The sequence below is a fragment of the Kwoniella shivajii genome, chromosome 10 (assembly GCF_035658355.1).
Source record: "Kwoniella shivajii chromosome 10, complete sequence".
Taxonomy (NCBI): domain Eukaryota; kingdom Fungi; phylum Basidiomycota; class Tremellomycetes; order Tremellales; family Cryptococcaceae; genus Kwoniella; species Kwoniella shivajii.
The window spans coordinates 725,035-741,965 of NC_085917.1; the positions used below are offsets into that span (position 1 = coordinate 725,035).

Here is a 16,931-nt window from a genome sequence, read left to right on the forward strand (position 1 = left end):
CTCCTAATCTAAATATACTTTCTCGTACGTATATTCCCGGGACCTCGAGGGTCATATGGACATTTAACATGCATACCTATGCTGCATTTACATATACAAATCAATATCCTTTCATGACCTAAACGTTGTTGACTCGGTGGGACAGAACCGTGCCTGAATGGGGAGCAAGTTATCTTTTTTTTCTTCCTTGCCCTTGCGCGATTTCTTGATATTCAGTGGTATATCTATCTCTCTTATACAAGCTGTATATCTGGCCTTATCACACTCCTCACCTTAGACGGACCAATATACACTACACGAAAGCTATGCCAGGAAAACAACTTGTGGTGTTCGACTTTGACTGGTCATTCGTCGATCAAGATACCGATCGATGGGTTTTCGAGGTATTATCAACTGAATTAAGGAGATTACTGCAAGATAGGAAATCATCTGGAACGGGGATGCAGTGTACACCTGATGTTGTGTGAGTACACTAAGATTATCAAGGCCGGACTGGAGCAAGGTTACTATTTGGTGACCGCAATATACCGGTGGATTCACGCATATTTGATAGGACTGTTTAGTTGAAAGGTGATGAAGATTGCTTTCAATTCAAAAGGAAATAAATGATTGAATGAAGAGGTGGTGAGGCGCAGAGATGATGGCTGTACACACAACAGTGGGATTCGGCTAACTGATGCGATGATAATCAGCAATGACACCATGAAAGACCTATATGAAAAAGGATTCAAAAAGGAAGATGTACTTGGAGCGCTTCGAATTTTACCCTTCGTGAGTGAAGCTTCTTTGGGAACATTCCCAACTTTGCTGTCTACCCAAAACTTCCTTGCCATTGCGAGTTTCGTTCAAAAGCAGTAAAGAAGCAATTTTCAAAGAGGCATACTGATCTCTCGTATCACTTAGCACCCCGCTATGAGACGAGCTGTCATGTCCCTCCAATCAAGATCTGAAGATACCACTTTCTTATGCTTGTCAAATTCGAACGAGATTTACATCGGAACCATCCTTGAAGTGAGTCTGTTTGGGAAATGCGGCTTTCATATTCCTGCCTATAGATCTGGCCCCAACATGGGACTATATATATTAGGAGCCTCTTTAAATACAATAACGGAATTCGAGCTGATTGCTTGTTACCACAGAAACACGGCCTCGCATCACTTTTCTCTGAGATCATCACCAATCCCGCACATTGGAACCCTTCCTCTCCTGACCATTTAATAATTGGTCGTAGATTACCAGCCAGTGAACCTCCTCACGGATGTTCCGTGGGATGTCTCGCAAACATGTGCAAAGGTGATGAATTAGATACTTACTTGGCTTCCAAAGGTGGAAAAGATTCTTTCGATAAAATAGTCTATGTAGGTGATGGTGGAAATGATTTCTGCCCTTTACTTAGGATGAGAAAAGGCGATTTAGCCTTAGTGAGGAAAGGTTTAGAATTAGATACTAGAGTGAAAGAAGAAGGTGGAAAATCTGGTTTGAAAGTTGATGTCAAATATTGGGATCAAGCTTGGCAAATCGACGAGTAAGTACATCTCACTTTTCTGTGCATACTTTCCCCAGGCATCTTTCCCAGTGTGCTACCCTATATTACACAATGTTATTCTAGGGGAATGAATGCAGAAGCTGATGTCCGTTGCAAATAGGTACTTCCAACAGCTTTAAGTTCTCCTAATCTCAGCGGATATTCTATATGAGTAGACTCCCGTGGATACTTTCAAATTGTCGAACAGGGGTCAATCACCATTAGATTATATTACACAGTGAAAATGCATACAATTACATTATATTCTGTATCCTTGACCATCTTTGGCTTGATCGTGCAATGCAGACCAAACTCCTCTTGCTGATTCTGATGCTGGTGCAGCTTCCAATGTGAGGTTCTTCAATGACTTAATCTTAGCTCCTGATGAATTCAGCAGTATGTTGACCTGAAAGAGATTGTCAGCATCGTCGAATCACCCCACGGACATCTGGCAACGTTTCGTAGCTTTGAGTGTGGTCTATTCAAACTCGACTGAGGGCTCACCTTATTCGATACTCCTTCCATTTCCAGCTTATTTACACATATCACTTTGTCCCTTCCGTTGACTGTAGACCAAGAGAAGTCAGCTCCCATCCCTGCATTCAGAGGCTCAGGACAGCTCACTGTAATGTCCTCTCAACACAGCCGCCTTTCCTCTCTTTAATCTTCTGACAACAAACTCTACATCCGGGTTTTCTCGAGCAAGACTTATCAAAGGTTTCTTTATAAACGATCTACATTACACACATGCATCAGCTACTTGCACGTCGGGATTGGGGGTGCGTTGTAGCTGGATTTATATGTTTCTACCTACCTGACACCATGTTGTGAAGGCGATTCAGCATCGTAATCGAATATCAGTTTTCGAAGAGGCGTTAAGAAATGTTGATATCCAGGTACGGGGAAAGTTTTCGGTAATGATGATGAAGAAGCTACCAGTCTAGGCATAGTGAGGTTTTCTTTGCTTGTCCAGCACTTTGGAGGATTGATATCGGTGATATAGAAGTATGTTCTTTATGCAGAATTGTGTAAGTGAATGAACCATTTATTTTGGGAAATCTCGACAAAGATATGTAGAAGCGATAATACGTCGTAAAGTGATAAGTTAACGGGATCAATTTCCCCCGAGTGCAGAAAAAAATGACACGTCACAACATGGTCCCATTTTACCCGCTGATCACCCCATTTCATTTCTTATTACAAAAGTCGTGGTAACTTTGTAATGACCGGCAAAGCGTTTACCAGCAGTTTCTAATCTCACGTTTTTGTTGTTTTCGGCTTACAATTGAGGTTATCCGGCAATGTCTTCACTACGAATTGTTGAAACACGCCTTACTTGTGCAACATGTTATGAGAGCAAAGCTGAACACTTTATGATCAAAAATGTTGACGGGGTTTCTTTGTTTGAGCGATGAGATCATTCAGAGAATAGCCTACTACGTCCACGAAGACACCAATGTCCCGCTGCCCTCCTTCAATCCTCACTGGCGAATTTCCCATCCGATATCAGATTCGCCAATAACACAGATTTCCTTTCCTTCCGAGCAACATGCAGACGACTAAGATCTATATGTAAGCTGGAAAAGCTGCACATCGTGGTCGAAAATTACGACTCTGTAAAGCAATGGTTATTGGAGGCGTCAGACGTTGTCACTAAAGCTGTCAAGTAAGTCAATCTCCCTGACCTTGGACTAGTCGTGAAAGGTCGCTGAAGTCTTCAGTGTGTTCAATTCAGTATAGGCGCTTGGTCCTTCGGTGTGAAAGATCGCATAGAGCGGCTGCTCGTCACTCAAAATATGATATAGCTTCCACCTGGTCGACATTAATACACTTTTTGTCACGCCTCACTTCACTGGAAGAATTGATAATCGTTCAGACTCCTCTCTGTCGACACAAGCAAGATAGAGGTCTTCCAAGGCACCTCAGAGTACCTACATTCGACTTTCTCCCTCGATTGAGGTCACTTTCTTTCGAGATAGGCTGTCAATACTGTTCATCGCAACTACCTAAACTTTTCATACTTGCTGCACCTAAAATCGAGCATCTGAAAGTTGTTTGTTCAAGCACGTGGCAATCCCCTATATTTGACACCTTTACTACTTGGGTCGATCGACATCAACAAGGATGGCCATAATACACAACGCTGTATGTCAGTCTAAACTGTATTGTGGAGGATGATGTGTCTATCGACATCGCAATGCTGGTCGAACACTTTCCTTTTCTCGAAGATTTTCAGGTCAGCATGCATACGAACCGAACCATGAGGGGTCAGAAATCTAAGGGACAATCATTGAGTGCTCGCCTATCATCTGATAATCCGACCAAGTGGTCATACACATGGAACGATAAAAGCTTCCCTCTGGACCCCGAAGATATCGAACTAGACAATCTGGGTATGGATCATTCCTTTGTAAGAATCTAATTCAATCTCTGGGCAGTCGCCAACATGCTTGATACCTATAACCTGACTCGTCGTTTTCATTATCCGCAGACCGAGGTATTCAGATTACTGCGTAGATCTCAACACATTTCCACCCTTGACCTTGCCATCACATTTATCTTTCGATCAGATCAACATCCCCCGCACATCATGTTACCCATTGGCAGATCGAGAAAAGCGGAATACGAAAGGCATCTTTCCAAAATGCGTTCTCGAGCTTTAGACAACAAAGATCAAAGATTAGAATCAGGATTCAATGAAGCAATGCTTGGAGCGGCCCAAATCATGCTCGATGAGATTCCTTCCTTACAAAAAGGTGTATTCTGGTATACTCCCCCCATCGATCACGCTGAACATAACAACATATGGTATAAATATACATACTATCGTCAAAATACTGAAGGTGGTGAATCTGTAGCAACCATTGATCCTTATGTCGAAGCGTTCTCTGATAACTGGATGATAAATTTAGATGGTCAGAAAGAAACAGAGTATGAAGCCGCCAATGACGCTTGGGAATCAGATTCGTCGATTAGTGTGTGACGAGGTACACATGAACTGCGTACCTGGTATATCCCCTCATGATTATTGTTTGTAAAGACCGGATTTGAGATCGATTCTTCGGATCCATTTTATGTATGATGTTGATTATGTTGAGGAAGAACCGAAGCATGATCCGTATATAAGGAGATAGCCAACGCTACAGCTTCTCTCCAATTTGTTTTGAAAAAAAGCACTGAAACCCAAATCACGCGAGCGTGTGATACCAAACCACGCTAATCAGCTCGAACCCCTTCACCGAATCATAAGATCTTGACAGAGTCTTAAAGCGGTGTAACCCCTAACTGATTTCATCTTTTCTGTCTTTTGTTTGTCGGCTCACGTTTCTTTGTCCCATACGACTGGACTAAACTTGTCAATCTCCACGGCTGTCTCATACTCATGCAGCACGACACACATCGCTCCATTGAAGAATATGCCGACAGACTCGCTTGATCTCGACGACGAGGCCCTTCGATAAATCACTTACTATCTGCATGGCGACGATGGAGTTCCCCTTCCTTCCTTCATTCAACCCTCATTGGGCTAATTTCGCACACCACATCGATTCCCGTACACATGAAGACTATATGCATTTCAGAGCAGTCTGCGATCGGCTGAAGAAGTTGCTTCCCCTCAGAGGACTGCATATCACTATTAAGAAACGATATTCTCGAGGTGCATCTCATGCACTTTGATTTCCAACACTTATGTCCCATCTTCAGTCTTGGTGCAAAGCTAGGAGAGCCAAAACCTCGAGGCCTTGTTTACAATCATAGGTCATACTGTATGGCAACAGCTTAGCAGCAAATAACCTTTGACCAAAGAGGTGCGACCGCCCCCTTTGATCGGCTTTAACTGAGGGATTCAATCTGCTACATTTGCTATACCCTTTCTCACAGGAAACTCTTTCTCGCATGACGTCAGTGAATCGATGCTATCTTGTAGCGAACTTTGTTCGGCAAAGTAGAAATGCTTCGGGGGTTCCATGCGCCGACTCATAAATGATCATCAATCATTCTCAATGATATCTTGAGGTGCTACGAGCATGAGGGCAATACAGAGGACAATTATCTTTCTAAGTGAAGTGAAACCGTCGTTTGATATGATCCTAGCAGAAAAGAGCCGGGCTGAAATGCCAGTCCTCGGTTTTCCCCTTTCTCGACGCTAAAGATTGAAACGCAACTCATTTGTGCCCTTGCGTTTCAGAACAGGCTGCAAGGGAAGCAAGCATGTTCTTACCCCATAGCGATCATCGATAGGCAGATTGAGCATAAATCCTTTCATTGGAAGTCATAGGTGGAACTCGTAAAAGGGGCAGACGCCTGCGGGATGGCAATCGAACAGACTGTCACTCAGTCTTAGACGCTAATCTTGACAACATGACCTTGATTTCTACAGGACATGTAGAAATAGGCTGAAGGAGGACATTAACGGATGGAGATAAGAATCGACAGGCGCTGAGAGACTGCACGCTCCGGAGAAAGCATGAACAAGTGATATAACTGCTTTGATAATCGGGTATTCTCATTGAACTGAACAGGTCCCAGTGCCAGCTAATTCGATATGCGTGATGGAGCCATTTTTTACATTGACGAACGTGTTTACTATGATACATACAAACTGTCCTTTGCATGGGCTGGATCAGAACTAATAGTTGGACTTCTCCTAATTTACGCGACTATGCGCCATACTGAACCAACGAGTCAGTTTTAGGCAAGATCATTACAATTTGTCACTTACCGTTGTTCACTGCGCCAGCTATCGCGGGGTCTTGCACCTGGCATGAAAAAGCCCAAATCTCATTATCGAGTAGGTTTTGAGTGAGACAATATGTCTCGTCAGAATACTTAATCTCACTTTTGAAGGTGACCTGTCCATCCTTATCAGGTGAGTAAGTCCATCTATGAATAACCAACATCAACATCCGTCCTAGTACCTTTTCTTTCGATTTATATGCAATAAGCCCACTAAATTGATTACTCACCTTTGAGCTTCTGAGCTAGTATCAAGCGTCTCAAGCTTGATATCGTTCTGTGTCGCACCATGTGTATCATCTTTACGCTGTACGGATGAGATGGCCCAGGAAGTACCGGCGAGCACAATATTCCCGCTTGAGTTCTCGTCGATGGTCCATTCAGTAGCTTGGTCACACTTCACAATGTCTAAAGTGGTGTCGGGTGTCGAGTGGACATCGTCATTCGGGTATTGAGCAGAGAGACATTTAGGTGATTTTGCATCAGAGCTGTAGACCTGAATCTTGCCTACCGAAGGTTTGTTGTTGGTATCATCAGCGGGTAAAGCTAGAGTGACAGCTAAAAAGGGAAGAATAGCAGTAAGCGAAAACATCGTGTGTAACTGTGTGTTAAACAAATGGAGAAATCGGATTCCTGCTATACTAAACAGAGAGCGCTATATTATATATTTATACAGTATACCATTTGTATTCTTGACCTAGCAGTCTCCAAATCCGAAAGGAGTGAAGTAATTAAAAGTGATTAACTTAATGCTCTTCATCGTTTCATTTGTTCTTTTTATGTTGCATCCGTATTCGAGGTCATCTACCTTTGATTGACACCACAATTATATCAATGCAAATTCGGATCGCTATGCCCCTCAACAGTCAAATCCTTTGTTCCCGAACGGTTTGCTACACACGATTTTCCGGGATTGTCCCGTCAATATGTGTAGATCCTAGGGTGAAATAGCTCAATTATCCTTTGATACAGAGTGCTACACAAAGTATCACGGTCGGACAAGTCTTCAAACACTTGTAGTAAGTTGTCGGAAGGACGGCGAAGTACATCGCAGACGTCTTCGTCCTGGGTGAGCTGGAGGGACTATATGATATTCATGCTCAAGATGGGTAAACGAGTAATGATCATGGTTCGCATGCAAACTGATTACCTTAAGAGCACCCAAAATACCGTTAATGCGGTATGCCTGCAGGAACAAGCCTAATAAAACGTGTCGTGTTTATACATTGCCCATTGTATCGGGTATATGATTTGATTATTGATGCCAAGAAGCTTTTATCCGCTCGCACTCCAGAAGTAAGAAGTCCATCTCAGGCCACTTGAGCCTTCTCAAATCCTCATTCTTCGATGTAAAGGTTCAGCTTCGATCAGAACATTGAAACGTCTCGCATGCGTTGTTGACTTCTTCTTCTACCTTAGGGTCCTGAACACCGCAAGGAAACTGACCAGATCTCATCATCACCTGAATGTCAGATACGACTTGATGATCTTCAAACAATAAATGAATGAATGCACATTCGAGTGATCCCGTTTGTACTGTATAACGAGGGTACTTCAATCTTTCAAGATAATCATACCAGGCATTGCATAAGGGATACCTCGTTACCATCCTCGATTAGGTACATCATCATAGTTACAGGTATATTCTCGCCAAGGATACATGGTATATAATTAAAAATCTCAACGTTACGGCCTCAGATCTGAACATCTTTATTTCTAACCCACTATGTCATTATCGTATATGATTTCTCCTTTCTCTACGAGAAACTGACTAAAACGCTGATGTCATCCTCATCGGATCAAAAATGATAGAGATATCTGAATGAAGCATGCGATAGTGACGAAGTAGAAGCCGTATGCGTATCCTGATGGATTGCCATTGATGGATGCACTCCATACCTAATCATATATGATTTAGCAGAGACTCGACATGCGGCACCAAGCTGGTTGAGAGGAAGCAAATGGGTGTGTGGACTCGCAGCACAAAATCTACTCACGGCTCCACCGATGATAGGTCCCACAAACCTAGCTGCAGAAACAGTACTTTGTGCTAATCCATTGGCTAGACCAACAACGTGGGGCGGAGACATCGCATTCTGTGCCCGAGCCATCAATATCAGCTAGGTCTTGATAGCCTATACTAGACAAAGAAGGGGCACTCACAATAAGAACCATCACTGAAGTATAGGCAAAAGTACCCGCACAATATCTTACAGCGGTGATCAAAGTCAAACCTTTAGTAGAACACAATATCAGCTATCCTAGTCCGAATTCGATGCTATACTAGCTAAGTCCTTGCTCACCAGTCATAAGTAAAAAGCCTCCTTCAGAATCGGGTGAAGCGATTTTGTGCAAAATGGGCAAAGCGAAGTAAGAGGGCAAGTAAAAGGCACATCCAAGTCTAAACATCTGAATGTGGCTGAATCTGCCTAATGGGGGGCCGAGTCGGGGGTACAGGTAGAATTGATAGACCAATTGACAGCAGCACATTATAGCTACGAGGAAAGAGAAATGTGCTGGGTTAAGTCCCAATCCACCAGATCGATATGGTCTACAAACCAAAATCGATTAGTAACAAGCAATGTACATGATTCCAAAACCTTATGATGAACAATTGAGCGAAGCGTAATACTTACGTAACAAGGAAGGAGAGGAAGACTTGATCGTGAATTGTTCCATGCAAAGCCAGGAGTCCATACTGGTATGAACATATCAGCTGATGTTTCCCATCGTCATCAAGTTCCAGCTCACCTGCAGGATCATCATGAAAGGTAACAGCGCGAAATTGCTCTTTGGTTTTTCCGAAACCTGTTGAGTACCTCCCGGACTGACAGCGACCGCAGAAGACGTGCTCCTTTCACCTTCAGTGATGACACTCAATCCACCGGCGTGTTGACCTGGGCGGGCGGTAGCAGGAAGAGGGAAGAAGGGATCTTGAGTTTCGGTTCCATAAGGAGATTCACCTTCATTAGCAGCCGTTACGGCAGGTGGTGTTCGTACACCGGTGTTACTGAAAATCGCTGGCACATGTCCAGACGAAGTACTAAACCTCCGTCCACCATGAGAGACCGATAAGCGGTGTCCACCCAATGGCCTGTACATCGAAGAAGCGCCAGACACGAGCCTCATCTTGCCACTGGGTTTTCTGTGTCCAAGACCGGCTCTAGGATCTTCTTGGATAGAGGCTGGTGTCAGCCCCGGTGAAGGTTGAGGTGTTTCATCATCGGTAGCACGCTCTTCTTCAGTAAGATCTCCTTCGGTCTCTTCTTCGTCTTCAAAGACCGCACTATCTTGGGCAACGGCAGCAGAAACCCAAAGATCGTTGATGTTGAACGTGTTTTCCTCGTTGGCTATACAAGTAATGAGCTATCATTCTGTAAAGCTTGAATAGATAACTCACCCAATAGAAGCTTTTGAGCTAATCCCAGTGCACCATGACCAGCGCCACCTTCTTCATCCTCCTCGTCCTCCTCGTCCTCCAGTCTAGGAACAGCTGCTGAAGCTCTTCTTGCAGCTTCCATCGCAGCTCTAGCAGCCAAAGTAGGATGTTTCGATCTAATACCACCGTACCCATAAGCGGTACCAAGACTTGCTCTACTGTCTCTTCTGCCGTGAGGAGTACTAGAAAGAGCAGGATATCCAGCTCCATGAGAAGCAGCTTCTGTCTCTCCGGGAGATAAAACACCGCTACGCTTGAGACTTAAGGAAGGAATTCGAATTGCTGTGCGGTTTGAAGGAGCAGGTGAAGAAACACGTTGAGTTGCAGGAGAAGCACCCGCAAGAGGTTCGTCTTTTTCTACTTCAAGAGCTATACGAGATCCCCCTCGTACACCACCATCCCAGGACAAGAAGCAAGAGAGAATGGCACCGGTGACGAGGATGACACTGGCGATGAGAGTGGGGAGGACGTATGGGAAATTTTGAAAGACACCTGTAGGCGACGGGATTCAGCTCAAAAGATCGCGAGCACCAGATGCGCTTTCGAACGAGGAGAACTTACCAATTTTACTTAGAAAACTCCCAGGGAAATTTTCAGCGGGGCTTTCGAAAACACCACCAATGATAGGTCCGATAACACCACCGAAACCCCAAGAAAAACCTAGTACAGCATATGCTCGAGATGCGTTTGTATCGTCGGTCAAATCTCGAATGGATCCTCGGAACTAAGAGGGGGTCAGCGATGATGAATGAAGTTTGAACATCTCGTGAAGCTAATTCAACTCACAACTCCGACAGCACCTCCGAAAATACCTTGAATAAGTCTAACACAAATGGCCTCAGGGAGCTACAAGGGGAGGCGGTGAGCTGAGCATGCAATATGGTGAGGGAATTAATGAGCGCTTACCGATTCAGAAGTACCGAAAATCGTCAGAGCTGTTCGTGACCAGATGATCAGTCAGCTTGACTTGTATGTCAAGAACAGCCTTAGAAAGGTGAGACTTACCGATAGCGCTACCCAACAAACTAGCAACCAAAACAGCTCTTCGACCATGTCTATCGGCAATACTACTCCACAACAACGAAGTGAAAAATTGGGTGATAAAGAAGACTGAAACCAGATTACCGGTCCACAAGCCGACTGATGCTTCTGTCTCGCTGTTCTTCTCCTTACCGGAAGCGATGAAAAAGCCTAAAGTGCGTTGAGATATCCGCGTCAGAATGAGTTTGAGTGCAGAGTGCGCGGAAAGGCTAGTAAAATCTCACCTTCGACCATCTTGAGCAAGAAGGGAGTACACAGATTTGCGGAGAGAAGTTCGGATAACATTGCCTGTCAAAGTAGTCAGTCAGTAAGCGCCCATCGAACGTATGGATTCACCTAGGCGAGGGAATTGACTTACGATACACATGACGACCATGGGTAGTACAGGTAATGGAGTGGAATACGCAGGTCTAATCCCAGGTACAAGAGTTGGTAATTTAGGTGCGAGATCCTCATCATCGGGTAAAGGAGAACCAATTTCTACGCCTCTACTCATCCTTCTTCCATTTCTACCATAGCTAGCGAAACTATTCCTAACTGAACGTCGACGACTCTTCGATGCTGAACGAGGTAAAGTTCCACCTGCCCTGGAGAACGAGGGAGATCCATCAGGTGAATTGAGATCGAGACCATTGCGTTGAACAGTAGGTGAAGGGGTATCGGTCGAAAGTGCCGAATCACCAAGAAGATCTGTAGTAGTCGGTCGAGGTGGTAAGCTGATCTTACTTGGAGGTGTAGCGGTCATCTTGACCTATATACAACGCGTCCTTCAATGCACCGAAGTCCCCCACAAACAGGTCGAGAGAAGGTAAGAAAATGTTGAATCAAACAGAGAGCGGCGACCCTCTTTCAAAAGGTTTAATTGGAGCAGGCGTCGATGGGAATGGGGATACTTTAATTGACCTAACTGATTTAATTATTTGGGTGAAATCGGCTCCACGTGGGAAATCACCAGAATAACGCGTAGCGCGATTTGCCGTAATGAACGATCATCTTCAGCAGGCATAAACAAATGTTAAGCAAGCATGAAATTCATGGACTACTGTAGATACAGTAAGTTGTGAGAGTTTTTGCTGATGGCATACATGATCACGGCAATTGACTGTGAGGTCCCAAACGGTTCGACGCGCTGACAATGGAACGTCCCTGGATACCTAAATACAGCGAACGAACCTTTTGAGACCTCATCCCCTGCCCTTCCGACTGATGGACGCCGACCAGGACAGTGCCATGCACTATACTGATCACGGTCTTGCCACTTGATTTCTCGATCTTCAAATCGCGACATACCATCATAGTGATCTTAATCAGGAGTGCTGTGATTCTGCATACAAGCATGAGGCAAAGGAGGGTGTCGGCTTGTCCGCCCTGAGCGGTGAGACATGCTGTCCGTTTGCAGTGAGATTTGAGGAACCAACATTCATCTCCGTTGAAAGAGAACGGCTCGCGAGCAGAAAATATGGGGAGACACCATAAAGGCGTGAGGTGTAGTACGTGATATCTTGATCAAATTTGGTCATGGAGGCTGAGGAAGGCCGGTCATTGCATGTAGGGACTCTGTGCGATCAACGAAAGATCTGCCGCACCACCAAGATGTCCTCCCAAATCACTTCTCGAGGGGTATTGGAAGAGATACGGACAAGTGGTTATCACATGCGACTGAGAATGATAAGCCTGAAACATGTGTAAATCCTTCTACTATAATCTGGTTATTCGCCTAAGTCGTCTGATTCCAGTAATATTCTGTCCATCAAACTGACGCATCTAATGGTTTTTAGACTGCAAGAGAGGTTTCCGCTGCAATCCTGTTCAATCGGACTCAGGAAACTGATGTGGGGTGTGTCATTTACGTAATAGGCGCTCGGACCGATAACATACTCGCAAAATCCTTTATTGTTCTTATCTAAGTATGAGAAAAAGAAAAAGCGTTATTGTTCTTCCTGTGCTTGTAAGAAGTACGCATTCGTAGAAGTTGTTCTTGGAACGCATCTGCATAAGAAGAGTCGTATATCTTCTCTCAACATCTTCGAACACTGTTGACAAAGCTTGCTCATGCTGATTCTGTAAAGTGTATAGAATAAGCTGAACCTACCTGCACTTTTTGGTCTGCATCCTCTCATTCCAACGACCACTCAGACTATCATCCCATTTTTTGCAAAGATAATAGCACACAAATTTACGTATAAAGCTACATATAAAGATACTTTACACTTGCCAACAGATATAAACAGAAGATAGACAGCGACAATGTCTGAGATTACTCAAAAACCCAAACGTACTGTCAGATTCCAAACTCCGGAGAGACCTCCTTCTCTATTTCATACTTTGACCGACGAGTTTCTCATTCAAGTCGGAAAGCTACTCCTACCTGGCGATCCATTACCTATACCATCTTTTCGACCTCATTTCGAAAATCCCAAACACCCATTTGAGAATAGATTGAGATACAACGATTACTTGGCTTTCAGAGAAACATGCCATCGGGTATCATATCTTTCGAAGCCCGTTAAGGGGAATTTGGAAATCGAAATTAAGAACAAAGAGTCATTTGCGAGATGGTTGAAAGCTCCACAAGATGTTCTGAGCAGAGTCACGTGAGTCCATCTATTCTCGACAACCCAAAATACATCTGTTCATCAATAACGGTGTAATGATAACGAGCTAATATTTGAAAGTAGTCGTTTACGCTTAAATTTCACCTTGGAGACAACGGCAAATTGTCCCCTGCAACAAGTACACGAAACAGCTTGGGCAGCATTCATATCACTCCTCGAACGATTACCCAATTTGCTGGAACTTTACTTGGCTGCCACACCATTCTGTTGGCATGGGAAACATGGTCAAACGTTGATGTTCGAATTACCTGACAGCACAGAATCCTTCCCCAGTATAATCTCTTTCGCCAACGAAACCAAATGTAGAGGATGCGCAGAGCACTTGACAACGTTATTCTACTGTATGCCGAAGTTGAAACATGTGAAGTGTACTTCTCAAGACAGTGTATCACAAGATGACCTGATGGAAGATCCGTATGATATTTTCTGCAATTTGGACAATCGTCGATTTGTAGAATCAATAGAAACGTTATACTTGAAATATTGGGATTTGAGTACCTTTGACTCGATGCAGGTACAAGAGCTAAATAGAGGTGCTCCAAATCTCAAGAAATTGGTCTATTCTTCTCACAAAATTGAACAACCATATACGTTGAGACAGAGAGCTAGAGTTGAAGCCTTAAGTCATCCGACAAATGGACAATGGATATTCTTAACTACAGGTGATCCGGATGAAGATCGTACTATCTTCCATGGTCAATTGGTGAACTTTTGACCTATCATCAGTATGAGATTGTGAAAAGTGAGGAACCATCGCTGACTTGTCATACCACTCGAGTAGCCCGATTTTGCGGATCTTTGGAGTCCACTCAGAAATATGGAAGAAATCGATCTTGGTATTATCTTGAATATCCCTCAATATACCACAAAACCTCAAATTCCATCGGGACCCACTAGAAATGCACAACCCGACCAGATCTCCGCCGAGTCTTCTTTCCGAGTAAACGTCGTCGGCCATGAAATATATAGAGCGAAATATGAACAGGCCATGATCGCAGCCACCAAATATCTGAAAACGCGATGGGGTACTTTGAAGAAGGTATTCTGGTGGGAAGATCGGGATAAGAGGACTGATTCTCCAACTAGAGATTATCTCAGATGGTCTGCTAACATCGTTGAGCAAGAAGAAGCAAGTGAGAATCCGATTGTGCAGATATTGATAGAAGGTCCGGAAAGGATGGATCACTCTTTCACTTGGTCAGATGATGGTTCCGTTTATCCAGAAGTTGAAGACCCCGTGGACCAAAGGTCCCCAAGATCATGAACAGGAATAATAGCATTCTACTGCTTGAAAGGAGGATCCCACTGTGAGAACATTTTGTGCCGTGTCGACGAAGCACACCCCTAAATTTGAAGAAGAAAAACCAAATAAATAAAAAGCGGTCTCCTTTTCACAAATCACTTCCTCAAGCGACCTGTATGCTCGAATCCAACTTATGAACTCAAACCTATACAGCTGTTGATTCTACATTGAAAACAGTCCTCAATGCCTTTTACGGATGCATCGATTTACGTAAACTATTCATTCTGCGCACGGACTACCATCATCCACACACATGCTTCTACACACATACACACACTTCTTGCCAATCTCATACAGTGACACATTCTTTTCCTCCTTTTCCTCCTTCTCTTCCTTCTCTTCCTTCTCTTCCTTTTCTTTCTTCTCTTTCTTCTTGTTCCTCTCTCTCTTTTCTACTTCTTTACCCTTCTTCTCCGTTTCTTCCCATCTTATCGAACCTCAAGGAGCTGTGCGCCTTATTCGCACCGCAAACAATGCTCAAAGCAACCCTTCTCAGCCTGCCAAATGATATCATTCGCATGATTGCCTGTCACGTTCACACCGACAATTCCTTCCCACTTCCTTCCTTCAATCCCCATTGGGCCAATTTCGCCCCGGATATACACTCAGGGAATAACAAAGACTCTTTGGTACTCAGAGCGACATGCAGGAGACTGAGGACTATATGTGGAGTGCGGAGAATCAATCTGCACATCAAAAGATGGGCAGGATTATTGGACATATTGGCTCTTGCGCCTCTAAGTGTTCTTGAGGGCGTAAGGTGAGCAGTCCAGTCCCTGATCACTTGAAGACACATAATTGATGTCAAGCTAGACGTATCCGACTGTATCCCGAGATCCCAGAATGCGGTTACACCTATCATCCTCTGACCGATTCTGGCCTTGCCCAACAACATGATATGCTTTACAAATGGTCAACCCTCTATTTCTTCCTATCGTCTCTCACTAATTTAGAAGAACTCGTTATTGGAGGATCACCTGTGTGTCAATTCAAAAAGAATACACCCTGCGGCTGTGGCTTAAGAGGTACACTCCCATTTCTCCCCAAGCTTCGATCATTGGCAATCCACTTGACGTGTAATTCGTGTTCTCGTCTCTACTCCAAAGCTTTTATTCTAGCATCCCCAAATCTCCGTCACCTGAAGCTCAACTGTGACTATGGATTTAATCACAGACTTGCCAAGATCTTCAAACTATGGTCACTAAAGTACGAGCGAACACACATACCACTTGAAACACTCTATCTAAAAGTCATAGGGAATCGGGGCAGTGAAAACAATCTTGACACCATTTCGATTCACCTTACTTCTCTTAGAAGCCTCCACATCAGATCATACTACGACATGGAACAACACCGCGATATGGAACCGACCTTCATAATTCATGCGCATTCACCAACAGCCGAAGGCGGTTCTTGGGGATTCCATATAGCTGATGGGGGCCCATTTGAGATGTCTCCGCCAGAACCATTGGACACATCAGTTGTATGTCAGATCAATTTTCGGTTCTTTTCCGAGTTCATAGCTGACAGATTCTGGGAAGGAACGTTTTGTAGAGATTTTATCTCGAATGACGAGTCTTGCAGAGCTAGATTTAACCATCAGGTTTCATCCCGGTACCATCAGACCCGCTATCCCGGCTTACGACAGTAATCAACCTCGTACCTGGTCTACTTATTTAGAGCAGCAAAAGGAACTTTCTGTCATCCGACAGGATATTAGGAAATACGAAAGTCAGCTAGAGTCTGCCATGACATCGGCCGCTCAAATTCTACTTGATGCCATCCTATCTCTTCAAACAGGCTTCTTTTGGACTCTTGCCGAGACAACACTGTATACGCCCATCACATGGTGTAGATGGCGATGGTCTCGCCATATAGATTGGAATGGGACAATGCGAGCCAAAATTGATCCCGAGGCAGAACGTTTCCATCAAGGTTGGATGTATAATACCGATGGATTCACCAGAAATCCCGAAAGAGATGACGACTTTGACACGGACGATGACAATTGGGCGGAGTAGGCATTGTGGTGAGATCAAGGAGTATATACGCTACGTATTTTGGTAATTTATAACATTTGGGGGGTAAGAGGCAAGGAAAGGGATCGAAGCCCACCTTATACAGTATATTAGCAACCATGTCACATCATGTCATGTCTTTATATCTGAGTGATTGTTCCACAGCGCTTTAACCGCAGCAGTCTGAAGGCGCAGTCGCCAAAGGCTGCAATCGAGCAGTGGAGATATCGTTTGAAGGTATACTTCCAAAGTG

The 16,931-nt window shown here is 44.1% G+C and overlaps 7 protein-coding genes across 7 annotated transcripts; 4 read left to right on the top strand and 3 right to left on the bottom strand.

Annotated features, from left to right (window-relative positions):
• Window positions 1-305: 305 nt before the first annotated feature.
• IL334_007157 (uncharacterized protein) lies at window positions 306-1,529 on the top strand (the record flags this gene model as incomplete). Its single annotated transcript, XM_062938851.1, has 4 exons — window positions 306-463; window positions 693-771; window positions 904-1,011; window positions 1,140-1,529. The coding sequence occupies 4 exons, from the start codon at window positions 306-308 to the stop codon at window positions 1,527-1,529; spliced, it is 735 nt and encodes a 244-aa protein (XP_062794902.1).
• Window positions 1,530-1,784: 255 nt separating this feature from the next.
• IL334_007158 (uncharacterized protein) lies at window positions 1,785-2,473 on the bottom strand (the record flags this gene model as incomplete). The annotated part of the gene is made up of 4 exons (XM_062938852.1): window positions 1,785-1,931; window positions 2,030-2,091; window positions 2,150-2,259; window positions 2,340-2,473. 4 exons carry the CDS (start codon window positions 2,471-2,473, stop codon window positions 1,785-1,787), a joined length of 453 nt encoding a protein of 150 aa, XP_062794903.1.
• A 1,642-nt stretch (window positions 2,474-4,115) lies between these two features.
• Window positions 4,116-4,508, top strand: IL334_007159 (uncharacterized protein; the record flags this gene model as incomplete). The annotated part of the gene is made up of 1 exon (XM_062938853.1): window positions 4,116-4,508. One exon carries the CDS (start codon window positions 4,116-4,118, stop codon window positions 4,506-4,508), a length of 393 nt encoding a protein of 130 aa, XP_062794904.1.
• A 1,732-nt stretch (window positions 4,509-6,240) lies between these two features.
• On the bottom strand, window positions 6,241-6,854 carry IL334_007160 (uncharacterized protein; the record flags this gene model as incomplete). The annotated part of the gene is made up of 2 exons (XM_062938854.1): window positions 6,241-6,409; window positions 6,493-6,854. The coding sequence occupies 2 exons, from the start codon at window positions 6,852-6,854 to the stop codon at window positions 6,241-6,243; spliced, it is 531 nt and encodes a 176-aa protein (XP_062794905.1).
• A 1,199-nt stretch (window positions 6,855-8,053) lies between these two features.
• Window positions 8,054-11,487, bottom strand: IL334_007161 (uncharacterized protein; the record flags this gene model as incomplete). Its single annotated transcript, XM_062938855.1, has 13 exons — window positions 8,054-8,161; window positions 8,260-8,358; window positions 8,426-8,496; window positions 8,566-8,813; window positions 8,899-8,960; window positions 9,014-9,612; window positions 9,663-10,193; window positions 10,263-10,425; window positions 10,488-10,547; window positions 10,608-10,636; window positions 10,707-10,892; window positions 10,967-11,030; window positions 11,101-11,487. The coding sequence occupies 13 exons, from the start codon at window positions 11,485-11,487 to the stop codon at window positions 8,054-8,056; spliced, it is 2,607 nt and encodes an 868-aa protein (XP_062794906.1).
• Window positions 11,488-12,989: 1,502 nt separating this feature from the next.
• IL334_007162 (uncharacterized protein) lies at window positions 12,990-14,621 on the top strand (the record flags this gene model as incomplete). Its single annotated transcript, XM_062938856.1, has 3 exons — window positions 12,990-13,336; window positions 13,421-14,060; window positions 14,139-14,621. 3 exons carry the CDS (start codon window positions 12,990-12,992, stop codon window positions 14,619-14,621), a joined length of 1,470 nt encoding a protein of 489 aa, XP_062794907.1.
• Window positions 14,622-16,002: 1,381 nt separating this feature from the next.
• Window positions 16,003-16,681, top strand: IL334_007163 (uncharacterized protein; the record flags this gene model as incomplete). Its single annotated transcript, XM_062938857.1, has 2 exons — window positions 16,003-16,143; window positions 16,202-16,681. The coding sequence occupies 2 exons, from the start codon at window positions 16,003-16,005 to the stop codon at window positions 16,679-16,681; spliced, it is 621 nt and encodes a 206-aa protein (XP_062794908.1).
• Between the last annotated feature and the right edge of the window lie 250 nt (window positions 16,682-16,931).